At 41.9% G+C, this 14821-nt stretch overlaps 1 protein-coding gene across 2 annotated transcripts in view; it reads right to left on the minus strand.

Moving 5' to 3' along the window:
- Positions 1–14821, minus strand: part of LOC124551144 — a 94359-nt gene that overhangs the window by 18043 nt on the left and 61495 nt on the right. For both annotated transcript variants that reach the window (XM_047126108.1, XM_047126107.1), the window contains one exon: positions 6989–7075. In XM_047126108.1, coding sequence (XP_046982064.1) covers positions 6989–7075 — 87 coding nt within the window. The remainder of the gene's footprint in view (positions 1–6988; positions 7076–14821) is intronic.

Raw genomic sequence — 14821 nt, forward strand, 5'->3', positions numbered from 1 at the left:
ACAGTCACGTCCTTTAAATATCTGGGCGAAACGTTGCAAAGCTAACATATAAGGACTGTGGTCGGAAAGGCGAATGACCGGCTTCGTTCTATTGGCAGAATTCAGATTCACCTTTAAAGGCGACCGCATATAGTACGCTAGTGCGACCTATTCTTCACTACTGTCGGAGTGTTTGGGATCCGTACCAGGACGGCTTAAAGGAAGACATACAAGCAATTCAAAAGAGGACTGCGAGATTTGTTACTGGCAGTTTCGAACAACACGCAAGCGTTACAGCGACCCTTCGGGAACTCAAATGGAAATTCCCAGAGGGAAGACTATTGAGGAAATTCAGATAACCGCCATTTGAAGCTGACTGTACAACGATTCTGTTGTTTCCAACATACATTGTCCGCAGCTCGTGGTCTCACGGTCGCGTTCTCGCTTCCCGAGCACCTGCCTCGGGATGGCTGGGTGTGTGTTGTCCTCATCATTTCATCATCATTCATGAAAGTGGCAAGGCTGGGCTGAGCGAAGGTTGGGAATTTGTACGGGTGCTGATAACCGCGCAGTTGAGCGCCCCACAACCCGAACATCATCATCATCATCATCCAACATACAATGCACGTAAGGGCCACGAAGATAAGATACGAGAAATTAGAGCTCATACGGAGGCATACAGACAGTCGTTTTTGCCACACGTCCTAAGGTCGATTGCAGAGTATCGATGTAGATGTAGAGGTAGTTGTAATTCGAATTTTGAATCATGTTCTTCAATTCCGGTGTCGAAAGAGGACCTCTCAACCTTTCTTTCACGCTTCGATACTCCCGAAGAGCAGGAGCGCTATTGCTGTTATTTTGATATAACCGCTTTACCGTAAAGCTCTGCTCACCTCATCCAAACCTACGTTGACTGTCTGCAGCTGTAGTGCACGCTGATGCTTGCTTGTGTTTCACCTCTACGTCCGCGTACCACTACACGCACTTAACGGCAAGTCATGATGACACTAAGACTACTACCAACGTAAATCCTGGAGCGCACAGTTTGAGTGAAATACCTATAAAACTGGGTACTCATACGGTAAATATTTTCCCGTCAACAGCGGCTCAAGTGGCTAAAGTCTGACTATAACCATTCTGTGCTTTCCTAACTACATAACGTGTCTGCAACACCAACAGGTGGCATTCTACATCTACATCTACATCTACATCATTACTCTGCAGTTCACATTTAAGTGCTTGGCAGAGGGTTCATCGAAGCACAATCGTACTATCTCCCTACCATTCCACTTCCGAACAGCGCGCGGGAAAAACGAACACCTAAACCTTTCTGTTCGAGCTCTGATTTCTCTTATTTTATTTTGATGATCATTCCTACCTATGTAGGTTGGGCTCAACAAAATATTTTCGCATTCGGAAGAGAAAGTTGGTGACTGAAATTTCGTAAATAGATCTCGCCGCGACGAAAAACGTCTTTGCTTTAATGACTTCCATCCCAACTCGCGTATCGTATCTGCCACACTCTCTCCCCTATTACGCGATAATACAAAACGAGCTGCCCTTTTTTGCACCCTTTCGATGTCCTCCGTCAATCCCACCTGGTAAGGATCCCACACCGCGCAGCAATATTCTAACAGAGGACGAACGAGTGTAGTGTAAGCTGTCTCTTTAGTGGACTTGTTGCATCTTCTAAGTGTCCTGCCAATGAAACGCAACCTTTGGCTCGCCTTCCCCACAATATTATCTATGTGGTCTTTCCAACTGAAGTTGTTCGTAATTTTTTCACCCAGGTACTTAGTTGACAGTCTTGAGAATTGTACTATTTATCGAGTAATCGAATTCCAACGAATTTCTTTTGGAACTCATGTGGATCACCTCATACTTTCCGTTATTTAGCGTCACTGCCACCTGCCACACTATACAGCAATCTTTTCTAAATCGCTTTGTAACTGATACTGGTCTTCGGATGACCTTAGTAGACGGTAAATCACAGCATTATCTGCGAACAACCTAAGAGAACCGTTCAGATTGCCACCCAGGTCATTTATATAGATCAGGAACAGCAGAGGTCCCAGGACGCTTCCCTGGGGAACACCTGATATCACTTCAGTTTTACTCGATGACTTTCCCTCTGTTACTACGAACTGCCACCTTCCTGACAGGAAATCACGAATCCAGTCGCACAACTGAGACGATACCCCATAGGCCCGCAGCTTGATTAGAAGTCGCTTGTGAGGAACGGTGTCAAAAGCATTCCGGGAATCTAGGAATACGGAATCAACTTGAGATCCCCTGTCGATAGCAGCCATTACTTCGTGCGAATAAAGAGCTAGCTGCGTTGCACAAGAACGATGTTTTCTGAAACCGTGCTGATTGCCTATCCCTTCGAGGTGATTCATAATGTTTGAATACAGTATATGCTCCAAAACGCTACTGCAAACCGACGTCAATGATATAGGTCTGTAGTTAGATGGATTACTCCTACTACCCTTCTTAAACACTGGTGCGACCTGCGCAATTTTCCAATCTGTAGGTACAGATCTATCGGTGAGCGAGGGGTTGTATGTGATTGCTAAGTAGGGAGCTATTGTATCAGCGTAATCTGAAAGGAACCTAATCGGTATACAATCTGGACCTGAAGACTTGCCCGTATCAAGCGATTTGAGTTTCTTCGCAACCCCTAAGGTATCTACTTCTAAGAAACTCATGGTGGCAGCTGTCCGTGTTTCAAATTCTGGCATATTCCATTCGTCTTCCCTGGTGAAGGAATTTCGGAAAACTGCGTTCAATAACTCCGCTTTAGCGGCACAGTCGTCGGTAACAGTACCATCGGCACTGCGCAGCGAAGGTATTGACTGCGTCTTGCCGCTTGTGTACTTTACATACGACCAGAATTTCTTCGGATTTTCTACCAAATTTCGAGACAATGTTTCGTTGTGGAACCTATTAAAGGCATCTCGCATTGAAGTCCGTGCCAAATTTCGCGCTTCTGTAAATTTTCGCCAATCTTCGGGATTTCGCGTTCTTCTGAACTTCGCATGCTTTTTCCGTTGCCTATGCACCACTCCCGTGGTGGGTGGTCTCACATGTGTATGGTTTCACGTATTGACGACTTGTGTTAATTGTAACGGTATACAGTGCACAGTTGCTATTTTGTAATATATCAAGGTTAATGGCGATCGATTTGCACAGCTGTAGTGCAATATTCCTCTCTTCCCCTCCACCGCAAAATAAATTAAAAGCCATATCATCCTACACCTCCCATCTCTTGAGCATACTACGCCGAATGTATTTGATGTCTTTGAACTTCGTCTAAGGTAAGTTTTTTCAGACTCTCAGTCTACGAGTCGCGTAGGTAAGTTAAAAAGAGTTCCCATTGCGGTAATTACTGCGAATGTCATCGACAGACCACTCGTGTTAATTAAGTTCAGGAAACTGCGCTTCAAGATTGATCCTTAGAACCGTACTAAAGCAGTAGGAATATCTAGGCAACCGACGGGTATACATGATAAGTTGTGTTTCTTCTTCGACATTTAGGAGTCGGATTTTATGTGAGCTAACAAAGGGCTTCATAGCTGTCAAAGGTAATGCATATTTTCAGGTCGATGACTTTAGTGATATTGCAGCTGTTATTCTGGTCGTATCTGAGTATGTGATTGAATGTGTCCATGCACTTTTCACTCTTACAGAACAGTCAAATATTTTGATATTATACTATTAATGTTATCATTATATTATTATTTTGACGTAATTACAAGCTATATAAGGCCAATTGTTATTGACGCAACAATGGTTAGACAGACTCGTCTGTTACTCCAATTGTCTCTCCAATTCGTAATTTTCAAAAATCTTACCTTCTTTTCGAGATTACTAAAAAATCAGCTGTCCTCATTGTTTTCTTCCTTCTTACTCATGTATACGTGTAATCTAATTACATTATCAGTCCACTTAATGTTCCTAGCATTTAGCTTTGCTATAATGTTAGGAATCTTAAATTAATTATAGAGCATTCGCCATCCCTTAGTGACATCCCAGATCACGTAAGATCTGGAGTGACATGAGCCTTCATTACACCAAATACTTTGTAAGTTTCCTCTCGAAATTCCTTCGTGCTGCGTATGTTAAAAGTGCAGTCTAAGTGATGGACAGATGCCCGTCTTTGCCTTGCTATATGTATATTTGAACTTTATGACGTCGTGCAGGGCATAAAACACTTCGTGTACGCTTTCAATGCTGGTTTTAGTGTTAGCTATCATATACTACAGTTAACATTCCACCCTTCCCAAATATAAATTGCAATGAATTTGTTCAAATGTTTCGGTTTAAACTATTAATTTTATCATTACCTTCGGTAATATAAGCAAAAATATATAATTTTTGTATTCTTTATTATATGCTTGTAATTTAAGGCAAATGGGTAGGTTGAAGTTAGATATAGTGGGAATTAGTGAAGTTTGGTGGCAGGAGGAACAAGACTTTTGGTCAGGCGAATACAGGGTTATAAATACAAAATCAAATAGGGGTAATGCAGGAGTAGGTTTAATAATGAATAAAAAAATAGGTGTGCGGGTAAGCTACTACCAACAGCATAGTGAACGCATTATTGTGGCCAAGATAGACACGAAGGCCATGCCTACTACAGTAGTACAAGTTTATATGAAAAACTAGCTCTGCAGATGATGAAGAAATTGATGAAATGTATGATAAGATAAAAGAAATTATTCAGGTAGTGAAGGGAGACGAAAATTTAATAGTCATGGGTGACTGGAATTCGAGAGTAGGAAAAGGGAGAGAAGGAAACATAGTGAGTGAATATGGATTGGAGGAGAGAAATGAAAGAGGAAGCCGTCTGGAAGAATTTTGCACAGAGCATAAGTTAATCATAGCTAACACTTGGTTCAAGAATCATAAAAGAAAGTTGTATACATGGAAGAGTCCTGGAGAAACTAGGAGGTATCAGATAGATTATATAATGGTAAGACAGAGATTTAGGAACCAGGTTTTAAATTGTAATACATTTCCAGGGGCAGATGTGGACTCTGACCACAATCTATTGGTTATGAACTGTAGATTAAAACTGAAGAAACTGCAAAAAGGTGGGAATTTAAGAAGATGGGACCTGGATAAACTGAAAGAACCAGAGGTTGTACAGAGTTTCAGGGAGAGCATAATGGAACAATTGACAGGAATGGGGGAAAGAAATACAGTAGAAGAAGAATGGGTAGCTCTGAGGGATGAAGTAGTGAAGGCAACAGAGGATCAAGTAGATAAAAAGACGAGTGCTAGTAGAAATCCTTGGGTAACAGAAGAGATATTGAATTTACTTGATGAAAAGAGAAAATATGAAAACTTAGTAAATGAAGCAGGCAAAATGGAATACAAACGTCTCAAAAATGAGATGTACTTGAGGACAATATTATGGAAATGGAAGAGGATGTAGATGCAGATGAAGTGGGAGATACGATACTGCGTGAAGAGTTTGCCAGAGCACTGAAAGACCTGAGTCGAAACAAGGCCCCGGGAGTAGACAACATTCCATTGGAACTACTGACGGCCTTGGGAGAGCCAGTCCTGACAAAACTCTACCATCTGGTGAGCAAGATATATGAGACAGGCGAAATACCCTCAGACTTCAAGAAGAATATAATCATTCCAATCCCAAAGAAAGCAGGTGTTGACAGATGTGAAAATTACCGAACTATCAGTTTAATAAGTCACAGCTGCAAAATACTAACGCGAATTCCTTACAGACGAATGGAAAAACTGGTAGATACCGGGAGCGAAAGGCAATTTACAATGTTTACAGAAAGCAGATGGTAGTTATAACAGTACGAGGCGTATGAAATGGAAGCAGTGGTTGGGAAGGAGTGAGACAGGGTTGTAGCCTATCCCCGATGTTATTCAATATGTATATTGAGAAAGCAATAAAGGAAACAAAAGAAAAGTTCGGAGTAGGTATTAAAACCCATGGAGAAGAAATAAAAACTTTGAGGTTCGCCGACGACATTCTAATTCTGCCAGAGACAGCAAAGATCTTGAAAGAGCAGTTGAATGGAATGGACAGTGTCTTGAAAGGAGGGTATAAGATGAACATCAACAAAAGGGAATTAGATTAGGAAATGAGACACTTAAAGTAGTAAAGGAGTTTTGCTATTTGGGGAGCAAAATAACTGATGATGGTCGAAGTAGAGAGGATATAAAATGCAGACTGGCAATGGCAAGGAAAGCGTTTCTGAAGAAGAAAAATTTGTTAACATCGAATATAGATTTAAATGTCAGGAAGTCGTTTCTGAAAGTATTTGTATGGAGTGTAGCCATGTATGGAAGTGAAACATGGACGATAACTAGTTTGGACAAGAAGAGAAGAGAAGCTTTCGAAATGTGGTGCTACAGAAGAATGCTGAAGATTAGATGGGTAGATCACATAACTAATGAGGACGTATTGAATAGAATTGGAGAGAAGAGGAGTTTGTGGCACAACTTGACGAGAAAAAGGGACCGGTTGGAAAGACATGTTCTGAGGCATCAAGGGATCACAAATTTAGCATTGGAGGGCAGCGTGGATGGTAAAAATCGTAGAGGGAGACCAAGAGATGAATACACTAAGCAGATTCAGAAGGATGTAGGTTGCAGTAAGTACTGGGAGATGAAGAAGCTTGCACAGGATAGAGTAGCATGGAGAGCTGCATCAAACCCGTCGCAGGACTGAAGACTGTAAATCTGTTGAAGGTGAAGTTAAGAAACTAAAATTCGTCCCTTCGGTTACAATAGAGCAGTTTCGTGCAATTACCTCTAATATTATAATTCTACTCAATCAAAATACTGTTAATTTTTTATATGCGTGAACCAATGAAAAACTGAATTATAGTATCAGTTGTGCGAAAACACAATCAGAATACAACTTTTACACAAATGGTCAGACTGTGTCATCATAAGACCTCCACATATCTTAGCATGACACCTCCATCATAGTTAAAAAACATTTTTTGTCAACAACCGTCGTACTTACCGTCAAATGCCCTTTCTTCCTGGCCTTGTGGTAGATGAGATTGAGACATTTCCTTCGCACCTTTGCAGAGATCAAGGATACAGCAAACTGCAAACCATGAGACTATGTCAATGCATTTTTACTATCTTTACCGTAATAAAAAAATTAGCAGAAATCCACAGAGAAAAAAAACACCTATTTTACAAGCCTACATATTTTCCAACAATGGAAATACATTTTGAGTCCAAATCTCGTAGCGAAGCACCCTTGAAATTGTAAGAAGGTAGCAAACCTGGCAAAGTGTCGCAATTGCTAAAAATGCTTGGGAATTGAATGTACATCCTAAACTCCTCCCCCCTCTCCTCTCTGACCCTCTTTCCCCTCTCTTCCACCATGTCCTCCTCCTTTCCCTCTTTCTGTCCATCTCCTAATTCCTCTTCTCTATGTTCACTTCATCCCCCCCATACCCCACCGCGGCCACTTACCATTTCTGTTTATTGTTACTACAAACAAAACCTTGATTCCCCGTAGTATGTCGATAGTCCCAGCCAATTTACCTGTTCACTTTAAGCAACTTCAGTATCCAAACACCTCTTTATCTGATAAACACACATCAAAAACAGTTTTGCATCGCCCCAGTTCCCAGAACTCCTGAAGATAGACGTTGACAATGGATATTGTATCACAGACACAGTCCCTTTGACTGTTCAGAGATGTCACTAAACCCGCCCAAAGATGTAAACAACCATGCATGAGCAGCGCGTATTAGGCAGAACGGGTCCGACAGCCGATCAGTTCCAGTCATTCCACCGGGAAGGAGGTCCACAGCTCGTGTAGTCTGTCGTTCAACCATGCCGGTTCGATCTGGTCAACAAGGGAAGTGTCTAGGCGTCTCGGAGTGAACCAGAACGATATTGTTCGACATGGTGGAGGTACAAAGAGACAGGAACTGTCGATGACATGCCTCGCTCAGGCCGCCCAAGGGTTACTACTGCAGTTGATGACCGCTACCTACGGACTATGGCTCGGAGGAATCCTGACAGCAACGCCACCACGTTGAATAATGCTTTTAGTGCTGCCACAGGACGACGTGTTACAACTCAAACTTTGCGCAATAGGCTGCATGATGTGCAACTTCACTCCCAAGGTCCATGGCGAGGTCCATCTTTGCAACCGCGACACCATGCAGCGCGGTACAGATGGGTCCAACAACATCCCGAATGAACCGCTCAAGATTGGCATCACGTTCTCTTCACCGATGAGTGTCGCATATGCCTTCAACCAGACAATCATCGGAGACGTGTTTGGAGGTAACCCGGTCAGGCTGAACGCCTTAACACACTGTCCAGCGAGTGCAGCAAGGTGGAGGTTCCCTGCTATTTTGGGGTGGCATTATGTGGGGCTGACGTACGCCGCTGGTGGTCATGGAAGGCGCCGTAATGGCTGTACGATACATGAAAGCCATCCTCCGACCGATAGTGCAACCACATCGACAGCATATTGGCGAGGCATTAGTCTTCATGGACGACAATTCGCGCCCCCATCATGCACATCTTACGAATGACTTCCTTCAGGATGACGACATCGCTCGACTAGAGTGGCCAGCATGTTCACCAGACATAACCCGTATCGAATATGCCTGGGATAGATTGAAAAGGGCTGTTTATGGACGACGTGACCCACCAACCACTCGGAGGGATATGCGCCGAATCGCCGTTGAGGAGTGGGACAACCTGGACCAACAGTGCCTTGATGAACTTGCGGATAGTATGCCACGACGAATACAGGCATACATCAATGCAAGAAGCCGTGTTACTGGATATTAGAGGTACAGGTGTGTACAGCAGTCTGGAGCACCACCTCTGAAGGTCTCGCTGTATGGTGGTACAACATGCAATGTGTGGTTTTCATGAGCAATAAAAAGGGCGGAAATGATGTTTATGTTGATCTCTATTCCAGCTTTCTGTACAGGTTCCGGCGCTCTCTGAACCGAGGCGATGCAAAAAGTTTTTTTTGATGTGTGCATATGAGAAGCATGCACCTTCAGTGACGGCATTTCGCAATATTTTAGTCTGTGAATGGATAGGATTACTAACTTTCGGACTATTCAGGTTCCGTAGTAGTATTCTAATCATAAGCCGTAAATACAGCTTTCCTGTATTCTGTAAAAATGATGGCGAGAAATAAAATAAAGCATCGCACTGTTGTGTGTAGAATTTTTGTTTGAAAATACGTATAAGGAGAAAGATTATATACACTGGAGAAAAAAGTTTGTCTAGTAGTTTACAAGCGCCCCCCCCCCCTTTCGTAGTTGAAACGGTGTCATATATCCTCCGCCCTGTGAATTTTCCGCCCTGCGAAATTTCCGCCCAGAAATGGTCGAGGAAGGGCCTACTAATCCCCTGGGGATGTGATCTAGCATGCTCAAGCCGTACGGTACTAGGCATACTGTATATTGCGTGTAACAATTTCAATGTAATTAATTCTGATATGTATATGTTTTTACGTAGAGAGTTCTTACTGATTAAAAGCAAAAAAAGAAAATGATTCTATTAATTTATGCAGAAATTTGGTTTATAGCACACACACAGCAATGTTGCCCAAATGGAGCACAAAATAAGTAAATAAATAAATAAACAAGTAAATTGCGGCCAGATTTTTGAAGGGCCATTTGTTGGCTGGTTCAATGCTGAAATTTGTTAAACTTACGTCGGAGAAGCACTCGACACAAAGGACATGAAAGAAGGCGCAAAAATATTATAGTTGAAGAGAGCATTTGTAGAGAATCAAAAATTTGACGAGACTAACAAAAATTAAGAACCTATTAAGTAGGTGGTTCTTGATAAAATCTTGCACATAACTGTCATGCAAAGTATGACAGTGTATTAGTTGAAGAAAGAGCACATGAAGAAGAATCCAATGAAAGTAGTAGTAATATTTTCTTTTTTGGTATCTGTCAGTGACCTTTGACTGTCTTGAAAATCTAACAGTTGAATCTTCAAAGTGGTAAGTGACAAAAAATTTAAAAACAAACATTACTCATTCGTTTTTGTTTAACAGATAATGAGATAAAAAAAAGCGTTAACTAACAGTTAACGTCTGACTCCTTCTATATCAGCCACAGCGTGAGAATGTTTTTAAAACTTGGATGGCACATTCAACTAAAAATAACAGTTTGTACTAATTTTGTTGTAGTCTCTTTACCACAGACATGAGTTTGAACAACACATACAAATTTGTTAAAAGTTTCAAGCGTAGTTGAATTTTTAAACCTTAAAACCTTAGGAACAAGTCTAACTGTAAATACCTTACCTAGACAGCACCTCAAACGGAAGAATGGTTCTATCTGAATTAGTAAATAAATAAAGGATTTTGTGAGCATGGTAATTGATGAGAATGACAGAAGTCCACGTTTGATTCCAAAATACATAGCTCAACCACTGCGTAAACGTCAGTCTGAAGTTGTGACTCACAACTTCTTCACATTCGAAGGCCAGACATACCAACAATTAAAGGGAACAGCCATGGGTACCAGGATGGCCCCCTCGAACGGCAACCTATTTATGGGTCGCTTAGAGGAAGCCTTCTTGGTTACCCAGGCCTGCCAACCCAAAGTTTGGTACAGATTTATTGATGACATCTTCATGATCTGGACTCACAGTGAAGAAGTACTCCAGAGTTTCCTCTCCAACCTCAACTCCATCAGATTCACCTGATCCTACTCCAAATACCATGCCACTTTCCTTGACATTGACCTCCATCTGTCCAATGGCCAGTTTCACACATCCGTCCACATCAAACCCACCAACAAGCAACAGTACCTCCATTATGACAGCTGCCACCCATTCCATATCAAACGGTCCCTTCCCTACAGCCTAGGTCTTCGTGGCAAACGAATCTGCTCCATTCCTGAATCCCTGAACCATTACACCAGTAACCTGAAAATAACTTTCGCATCTCGCAACTACCCTGGTACAGTAGCAAGTAACCAGAGCCACTTCCTCATCCCCTCAAACCTAGAACCTCCCATAGAAGAACCCCAAAAGTGCCCCACTTGTGACAGGATACTTTCTGGGACTGGATCAGACTGTGTGAATGTGGCTCTCCAGCAGGGATACGACTTCTTCAAATCCTGCCTTGAAATGAGATCCATCCTTCATGAAATCCTCCCCACTCCACCAAGAGTGTCTTTCTGCCGTCCACCTAATTCTCGTAACGTCTTGGTTCACCCCTATGAAATCCCAAAACCACCTTCCCTACCCTCTGGCTCCTACCCTTGTAACAGCCCCCGGTGTAAAATCTGTCCCATGCACCCTCCCACCACCACCTACTCCAGTCCTGTAACCCGGAAGGTGTACACGATCAAAGGCAGAGCCATGTGTGAAAGCACCCATTTGATTTACCAGCTGACCTGCCTACACTGTGAAGCTTTCTATGTGGGAATGACCAGCAAAAAACCGTCCATTCGCATGAACGGACACAGACAGACAGTGTTTGTTGGTAATGAGGATCACCCTGTGGGTAAACATGCCTTGGTGCACGGCCAGCACATCTTGGCACAGTGTTACACCGTCCGGGTTATCTGGATACTTCCCACTAACACCAACCTATCAGAACTCCAGAGATGGGAACTTGCCCTTCAATATATCCTCTCTTCCTGTTACCCACCAGGCCTCAACCTCTGCTAATTTCAAGTTGCCGCCGCTCATACCTCACCCGTCATTCAACAACATCTTTGCCTCTGTACTTCCGCCTCGACTGACATCTCTGCCCAAACTCTTTGCCTTTACACATGTCTGCTTGTGTCTGTATATGTGCGGATGGATATGTGTGTGTGTGCGAGTGTATACCTGTCCCTTTTTCCCCATAAGGTAAGTCATTCCACTCCCGGGATTGGAATGACCCCTTACCCTTTCCCTTAAAACCCACATCCTTTCGTCTTTCCCTCTTTCCTGATGAAGCAACCGTGGGTTGCGAAGGCTTGAATTTTGTGTGTGTGTTTGTTAGTGTCTCCATCAACGTACCATCCATTGGCAAGTTACATCATCTTTGTTTTATATATATATATATATATATATATATATATATATATATATATATATATATAATTTAGTTTTTGAAGGTAGGAATAACCTTCAAGCAAACCCCTTACCTCACCATACCCCTCGTACTTTTTCAGTAGTTTCTCCAGCCGTACATCCCGTTTATGTACACTGTTTTCTTTCTTTTACCTTCCAACATCAGTTCTGTTCTCATTAACGCGCAAGTTGAATTTTCTGCTTCCGTTTTCAGGCAAGTAATTACATCACTAATTTTAGGATTTGGTTTGGAAAGCATATTAATAATTTTGTCGTGCCAGCCCTTTACAGAGTTAGTTGTTCGATAGAGCCGTTTGTAGCAACTCCAAAGGCTGATAGGATGTTCTTCATTTTCCAACCATCTCTCTACAAAATAGCCGAAAAAGTCAGAAAGCCTAGGAAAATCCGGTGCCTGTGAGTGTATCTGCAGCCAGCCATCACATACATCTTCAGGCCGTAGAAATGCCAGCATAGCACACATGCGAATTTGTTGTCTTATTTCATTTTCTTTATATTTGCGATTGAGTCCAAGATCCTGTACTGCGACTTTGCCCTTTGCTTGTAATACGTTCTCTTCGTTATTCGCTGTTCTGGCATTTCTGTCACAAAGTCGTACCCTCGATTAGATCCTCTGAATAGATTTTGGAAATAGACGTATTTTCCTCTCGTGCCCTCTTCTTTGCCTGGTTCCGAGTCCTCAGTACTTTCAACCTTGCGTCACGCGGAGCTCTACATTGATGCTCGTGCTGAAAGAGCACTGTAGAATTCTTGGTTTTAAGCTTTCCTCGGCAATGCTTCTCTTTCTGTTTCGAACAGCGCCAAATCACAGTCCCATCTTCCTTCGTTTTGTTCACTGTGTAAGAATAACCTTCATAGTGGCAACTAGGCTTACCACGAATTGCCGTTGAAACTTCCATATCACAACTACTGAGATGGTAATATCCAAGTGGCACGATGTGAAGTCTACGAAAATTAGAGGGATACTAACAGGCAGACGGAACTGTGCGGGCGGAGTTCGGTTTGGCCGAGTCCAGCGAACAGGTAGAGCAAGGTGATTAGGACGGTCCGCTGCATGTAGGACGGGACACAATGGACGCAGGTACGAGGCGGAGAGTTCGTAGATTTCTGGTGGGGAGGAAAGTTCGCAGGGCGGAGAATTCATGTATTCTCCGCCCTCTGAAATTTCCGCCCAGAAATGGTCGACGAAGGGCCTACTAATCCCCTGGGGATGTGATCTAGCATGCTCAAGCCGTACGGTACTAGGCATACTGTATATTGCGTGTAACAATTTCAATGTAATTAATTCTGATATGTATATGTTTTTACGTAGAGAGTTCTTACTGATTAAAAGTAAAAAAAATTATTATATTAATTTATACAGAAATTTGGTTTAGAACACACACACAGCGATGTCGCCCAAATGGAGCACAAAATAAGTAAATAAATAAATAAACAAGTAAATTGCGGTCAGGTTTTTGAAGGGCCATTTGTTGGCTGGTTCAATTTTGAAATTTGTTAAACTTACGTCGGAGAACCACTCGACCCAAAGGACATGAAAGAAGGCGCAAAAATATTATAGTTCAAGAGAGCATTTGTAGATGATCAAAAAATTGAGGAGACTAACAAAAATTAAGAACCTATTAAGTAGGTGGTTCTCGATAAAACTGAAGGACTTAAAGAAAACGTAGAAAATCTTGCACGTAACTTTCATGCAAAAGAAGACAGTGTATTAGTTGAAAAAAAAAACTGAAACCGCACATTTTCATAACACAGCATTTTTTTCCTTGGAGTCCATTTTAACAGAAAACATATACATTACAGTTTAAGGAAAATGTATAGTATAGCTCTCTGAATGGTCATTAGAGTATCGTGTAAAAATTTGAAACAAAGTAGTCAGAAACTTTTCGAGACTTTAGGAAGCAACGTTTCCCCCATCATATATTGTATACATATTTATATATTATGCATATTTAAATAATGTATAGCCTATGTCCGTCCGAAAGTTCATTAAAGTAACACGTAAAAATTGAAGTGCTTCAGATAAAAGCTTTTCTCAACTTTTCATAACGACGTTCCCTCCTTATACATTACATATGTATTTGTATATTACGTGTATTAAGAATATATAGCCTAGGTCCATCCGTCGATTCATTAGAGTATCATGTGAAAATATGAAGTAAATCATTCAAATACTTTTCGAATTTTTCGACAACAATGCTAAAAACCGACTTGTCCATATATAGTAGGATGGATGTGCCGCGAAAATGATTGGCAAACCTCGCAAAGCGCTGAATAACGTGATCACCGTGTCTTTTCCTGTACGACACACCGAGAATGATGTAACACGTGCGCTTGTTGGCCTTGTCACCTGTGCATCTAGTTCTGACCTCTGTGTTTCTGTCACTTCACTCAAACTCCACATTAGCACTTCGATAACGAATAATCGCAGGAAGTACGACAACACAGCACCTTCTGTTTTGTGGAATATGGCTCCGTAAGCATGTCTTAGCATATACTTTTTGAAGCAAGTGTTAAGCTTTTTGCCAAATAAGAGCTCATTTATGCAAATCCGATAGTCGTTATACTAGTCTGTTACGTGGTGTTGTATATTTAGCAAGCTTCTGTGTGTACATCGATTACACACAAATGCAAACTTTGACAGATAGAAGGACACGTCTTCGAATTGCAAAATCATTTTTATTCGTTTTTATCCATTTTAGTTATGTTACTTCTCTTGTTGGAAGTGAAAGACGATTACGTGGAAATGTGAAGTATG

The sequence above is a fragment of the Schistocerca americana genome, chromosome 9 (assembly GCF_021461395.2).
Source record: "Schistocerca americana isolate TAMUIC-IGC-003095 chromosome 9, iqSchAmer2.1, whole genome shotgun sequence".
In the NCBI taxonomy this organism is placed as follows: domain Eukaryota; kingdom Metazoa; phylum Arthropoda; class Insecta; order Orthoptera; family Acrididae; genus Schistocerca; species Schistocerca americana.